The following is a 6,394-nucleotide window of genomic DNA, read 5'->3' on the forward strand; positions in this document are numbered from 1 at the left end:
TATTCCAACCAATTTGAACTTTACTTCATTTGGTTGATGAAAGTTGGGTGACTTTTTCGCATTTTTTAAGTCATTGTGGCAATTGGTGGGAGACGGTGCGCAACTCAAGCGGAATCCGTTCGCGCCCTTGATTGCGTTCCGCGTAGGATTGGGATTGTTCGCGACGGGAAGGAGCTTTCGTTCGATTAAACATCCCTTTCCCGTCGAAATTTTCGCCGCGAAGGCCAATACACCGTGACGGGAAGGATTTGGTCGTTCGATTAGTGTATTTGCGCCTCGCCGGTTCGGTTTCGCGAAGAAACGAGTAGCTCGCGTCGGGAAGGAGATCCGTTTTCGATTTGCTACCGTTTCCGTACGTTTTCCGTTTGTGTGCTCGCCAACAATGGCTCCGAAGGACGACAAAATCCTTACGGACAAATTGGTCCAGCGGCAGTCGTTAACCGCCATTCGAGACGCTGTTGAGAAGTTCGTCAGAGACTTCGAAGCAGTGCGGGACAGGTGTCAAGTGCAAGTTAGAATCGAAACCCTAGACCGAGTGAATGTTGCCTTTTCGGATGTGCAAGATACCATCGAGCGGCTGGATCCGGAGAATCTGGAGGCACATCTGACGGAAAGAGTGGATTTCGAGCATCGATATTGCGCAGCGAAGGGGTATTTGCTGTCTAAACGCCCCACCGATGCTGCCCCAGCACAGCTGAACTCGTCCTTCGTCGCACAACCAGCCCCCTTCCACCTCCGCTTACCGCAGATCGACCTACCACGTTTCAATGGCGATTTTTCACGTTGGTTGTCGTTTCGGGACACATTCTCGTCCATGGTCCACTCCAATGCGGACATACCAACAGTCGCCAAACTGCAATATCTGTTGCAGTCACTCGAAGGGGAAGCGAAGAAACCCTTCGAATCCGTCGAAATCGAAGCCGACAATTACGCTTGCACTTGGGACGCTTTGCTCAAGAGATACGACAACCGTCGGTGTCTCAAGCGTCAACTGTTCCGGGCACTCTACGACTTGCCAACGGTGAAGCAGGAATCTGCTAAACGCCTCCACAGCCTGGTCGACGATTTCCAGCGCCATGTACGGGCCCTGGCCAAACTCAACGAACCCGTGGAGCATTGGGATACGCCGTTGGTGAATATTATGTCGTACAAGCTGGACCAATCCACTTTGCGAGCCTGGGAGGAGAAGACAAGTACGCAGGATGATGTCAAATACGACGAGCTGGTGGAGTTCCTCTACCAACGTGTGCGAGTGCTGAATTCCGTCGGCTACGAGCATCATCAGCAGCCGGCGTCGCCGTCAAAGGTGGCCGGGACCACCCCGAAGTCCGCCAAAATCAAGTTCGCAGCCAGCGCCGCTGCATCCTCCAATACAACACCAACATGTCCCCTGTCGTGTCCCGACAATCACGTTCTACGCAACTGTCCCATCTTCCTTGGGAAGGATGTACGCCTTCGCCGAGAGCTCGTAACGCAGAAGCGGTTGTGCTGGAATTGTTTGGGCAGCGGGCATCAATCAAAGAAGTGTTCGTCGAAGTTCACTTGTCGCACTTGTCGTGAGAAACATCACTCGTTACTGCACGATCCTGCTCTATCGAAGTCGCCGAGTTCCTCCGTGTCATCATCAACTTCTACTCAGCAACCGTCTCCATCCACAAGTGTAGAATCCCAGAGCTCCGCTCCTCCTCAAGTCAGCATGGCAGCCCAAACTGCATGCAACACGGTTTTGTTGGAAACGGTTGTCCTCAACGTGATCGATGACCACGGCAATGAGCACCAGGCGAGGGCCTTGTTGGACTCGGCCTCCATGTCCAACTTCATTTCGAAGCCATTAGCGAAGCTACTCTTCAACCCCCGGTCGAAGGTGGACATATCCATAGCAGGTATCGGTCTCTCCACGCAGAACGTGAAAAGTGCAATAACCGCCACAATCCAATCGAGAACACAGGAGTTTTCGACGAAGTTGGAGTTTCTCATCCTCAAGAATCCTTCGGCACAGCTGCCGACCATTCCGATCAACATTTCGTCGTGGAATATCCCGAAGGTTGCCCTAGCGGACCCCCAATTCCACGTCCCAGGAAGGATAGATCTTGTCATCGGAAGTGAAGCCTTCTGGGAGCTCCATAGTGGTCGGAAGATTCCGTTAGGAGACGGACTTCCATGGCTGACTGAAACGCCATTCGGATGGGCCGTCGCTGGGACCGCATCAAGCCAATACAACTGTATCCCTCGGATCTGTAACCTTTCTACGAAAGATGATCCCCTAGAAGCCACCCTCCAACGGTTCTGGGAAATCGAGGACATTTCCGACGGTCCTGCGCGGTCGGTGGAAGAGAACCGGTGTGAAGAGCACTACGCAGCAACTACAACTCGTGATCCATCAGGGAGGTATATCGTCAGTCTTCCTCGAACCGGCAATCCAATGGTTGTCCTAGGAAGCTCCAAGGAAATCGCAGATCGCCGTCTTCTGAGTGTCGAGCGGCGTCTCGAACGTGATCCTGCTACCAAGGACGCGTACCACCGCTTCATGGACGAATACCTCCAGCTTGGACACATGAAGAAGCTCGAAGAACCGGTAGATGATAGTCAACCCCATTGCTACATCCCACACCATGCCGTCTTCAAAGAGTCTAGCACAACAACGAAGGTCAGAGTCGTTTTTGACGCTTCGTGCAAGACGTCGTCCGGATATTCGCTGAACGACACGCTTTTGGTCGGTCCAGTCGTACAGGAAGACCTGTACTCAATTATTCTGCGTTTCCGCATTCGCCGCATTGCTATCGTCGCCGACGTAGAGAAAATGTATCGGCAGATGCTGCACTTCCCCGAGGATCGCAGATTTCTACGAATCCGCTTCCGTGAGAGCCCCAGCGATCCAATATCCACCTACGAATTGCAGACAGTGACCTACGGTACTGCATCTGCCCCGTATCTCGCCACGAGAACTCTGCAGCAGATAGCTCACGATAATGGACATCTGTATCCAGCTGCTGTAGACCCAGTTATTCACGACTGCTACGTCGATGACCTGCTGTCTGAAGCTGACGATGTGGAATCAGCCATTCAAGTGCGGGAACAAGTGACGTCTATGCTCAACACTGCTGGCTTCCCAATCAAGAAGTGGGCGTCGAACGTTCCGGAAGTTCTCGTCGGTGTTCCAACGGAAGACCTGGCCCTACAACCACTGCACGATCTCCAGGACGAGCAGGCCGTTTCCACTCTGGGTCTTGTGTGGGAACCGAGAACCGACACATTACGGTTCAAGGTCCAACTGCCACCACCGGCTGCGGTACTAACAAAGCGGAAAGTGATGTCATACATCGCCCAAATCTTCGACCCACTTGGTCTCGTGGGTCCTACCATCGTAGTTGCGAAACTCTTCATGCAGCGTTTGTGGGCGCTGAAACACAACGGAGAAACTTGCGAATGGGATTCGCCGCTTCCGATCAAGCTTCAACAGGAATGGAAAGAATTCCACTCCACGCTACACATGCTAGGCGAGGTTCGAGTTCCACGATTCGCATCTCTTTCGAATGTCATCAACCTCCAGCTCCATTTCTTCTCCGACGCCTCCAAGGGAGCGTATGGCTCCTGCTGCTACGTACGAGCTGAAACAAGAGATGGTGTGTCAGTGCAGCTGCTAACTGCGAAGTCAAAGGTAGCTCCACTATCTAGCCGTCATTCCATCGCCCGGCTGGAACTATGTGCAGCGCGACTGTCGACGCAGCTGTTCCAGAAAGTGTTGGCCGCCCTGAAGATACCAGCTCCAGCCTACTTCTGGACGGACTCCACCACGGTTCTCCACTGGTTACGGTCACCACCTAGCCGTTGGAAGGCATTCGTAGCCAATCGAGTGTCACAAATCCAGCATGCAGTCGCCGTGAGTCGCTGGAAACATGTTCCTGGCATCAACAACCCAGCAGACGATATCTCACGGGGATTGAATCCAATCGACATTCTACAGTGCAAGCGTTGGTGGAACGGTCCTGACTGGTTGACACTCTCTCCGGCGAACTGGCCGAATCTCCTTCCGGTCGATGAAGACGCCGAAGCTTCTACCGAAGAGATGCGGAAGGTCCCGGTAGTTTCGATGGGCGTCGTACAAAGCGATTTCCACGACGAGCTGTTCGCCCGTTTCTCCAGCTTCTCTAAGCTTCGTCGTGTCATTGCGTTCTGTTTGCGATATCTTCGATCTTTGCAAGAACGCGCCATGTTACGCCGCACCGATCCGGAAAAGTACAATCAGCTCACCCTCAACGATGGGGAAGTCGCTCCTCTTACCTCCGGAGAACTACAAACCGCGGAGGTGCACCTCTGTCGTCTCGCACAACGTCAGTCGTTCGCTGAAGAACTTTCGGATCTGGCCAGCGGGGAAAGAGTCACCAAATCGTCAGCGTTGAAATGGCTGAAACCGTTCGTCGATCAGAACGGCCTTATTCGTGTCGGTGGCCGGCTGCGCAACGCCGCCCTCTCCGACTTCGTGAAGCACCCCATCGTGCTTTCTGCCAAACATGCGCTGTCGACTCTGCTGGCTAGTTTCTTTCACTTAAAGCTACTGCACGCAGGCCCTCAACTCCTGCTAGCCACACTGCGCCAGAAGTATTGGATTCTCGGCGGCAGAAACTTAACAAAATCCGTCTTTCACCATTGCCACACTTGCTTTCGTAGCAAGCCCACACTAGTCCAGCAGAGCACAGCGGATCTACCGGCATCCCGAGTCTCACCAACTCGACCCTTCTCCGTCTGCGGCGTCGACTATTGTGGACCGTTCTTCATCAAGCCAACCGTCCGCAATCGTGCACCAACGAAAGCCTACGTAGCGGTCTTCGTCTGTTTTGCGACAAGGGCCGTACACATCGAGCTTGTGAGCGACCTTACCACGGCTGCCTTTCTGGCAGCGCTTCGTCGAGTCGTCGCCCGCAGAGGAAGAATCGCCGAGCTGCACTCGGACAATGCGACTACGTTCAAAGGTGCGTCTCACGCACTCAACCGCATCTACCAGATGCTGAAGGTGGACAATGCCGACCGAGACAGGATCTTCAACTGGTGCTCCGAGAATGAGATTCGGTGGAAATTCATTCCGCCGAGAGCGCCACACTTCGGAGGCCTGTGGGAGGCCGCCGTCAAGTCAGCGAAGAAGCACCTGCTCAAGACTGTCGGCAACAGCAGCATCGCCTACGAACCGATGGTAACTCTCCTGGCCCAGGTCGAGATGTGCCTGAACTCTCGTCCGCTGACGCCGATGCCGAGTGAGCCGTCCGATCTGGAGGTCCTAACACCAGGACACTTTTTCGTCGGGTCCAATCTACAAGCGGTACCCGAAGTTGATTTTCGTGGAATTCCTGACAACCGTCTGGAGTCGTACGAGCTAGTCCAGAAGCACTTACAGAACATTTGGGCTCGCTGGTACCCGGAATATCTCCAGCAGCTGCAGTCCCGAGCTACCAAAGGCTGCAATCCTCCGGTCGTCGTCGAAGTCGACCGAATCGTCGTTATCAAGGAGGACAACGTCCCTCCTGCCAGCTGGCCGCTCGGAAGGATTATCAAGCTACATCCGGGCAAGGATGGTGTCGTCCGAGTAGTGACACTGCGGACTGCACCGGGAAAGGACATCGTTCGAGCGGTTGCGAAGATCGCTCTACTGCCGTCACCAGATCCAAGCCTATAAACTGTTCCAGGTAGAGCAACCCGCAAGGGAGAACTTGCTCGAAGCGCACCTGCGCTTAGCACAGGTAATTGCGGTTCCAATAACCCTAAGCTGAATCGTTCGATCTACCTGGTCTTTCTTTTTTGTTCTCGGTCTGTTGCGAGGATCTACAACGGAGCGATCACCGGCACCAGTCCCGATGTCCAGTCCAGCCCACAACAACCAACCAAACTGAATTCGTCCAACGTGAACTTTTGGAACACCTCCGTGTTCCAAGGTGGCCGGAATGTTGGAGCCGGGCCCATCCAACTAACCCATTTAGCTTAAGATATGTTGAAATTGATCCCCAAAGTGTTATACAGATTTGTAACCCAATTGATATCGTAATGTCTCCGAGAGGCAGAAAATGAGAAGAGCGCGCATGCGCACGCTAGCCACTGTCCACCATCTGTGGACTGTCGTGCAGGTAGGAGAAACAGAATCATTGTACATATTGTAAATAACAAACCTCAGTACCAAATAGAACCCATAGCAAAACGTACACGCGGTCGCTTCTCTTCTAAATAAATCACAAGTCCCCCGCTACCAAGGGACTTTGTTCGTTTTGTGCAGTGGTAATTACAATCGAGTCGTTTTTTCCTAAGTTGTCGGTTACCACGACACTTAGTCGTTCTCGCTGTTGTTCGGTGGTGATTGAATTCGATTCAATCTGCTAAGTGTCCGGTTACCACGGGACTTAGCCGTTTT

General features: G+C 53.2%; 1 protein-coding gene across 1 annotated transcript; it reads left to right on the forward strand.

Moving 5' to 3' along the window:
* The first annotated feature begins 382 nt into the window (after positions 1-382).
* LOC115265150 (uncharacterized) lies at positions 383-5,668 on the forward strand. The gene has a single exon (XM_062848709.1). The coding sequence runs from the start codon at positions 383-385 to the stop codon at positions 5,666-5,668; it is 5,286 nt and encodes a 1,761-aa protein (XP_062704693.1).
* Positions 5,669-6,394: the final 726 nt, after the last annotated feature.

This window comes from Aedes albopictus, chromosome 2, assembly GCF_035046485.1.
Source record: "Aedes albopictus strain Foshan chromosome 2, AalbF5, whole genome shotgun sequence".
Taxonomy (NCBI): domain Eukaryota; kingdom Metazoa; phylum Arthropoda; class Insecta; order Diptera; family Culicidae; genus Aedes; species Aedes albopictus.

Bases quoted from the DNA above. Each gene is read 5' to 3' on its own strand.
- LOC115265150 (XM_062848709.1), top strand. From the start codon at position 383: ATGGCTCCGAAGGACGACAAAATCCTTACGGACAAATTGGTCCAGCGG.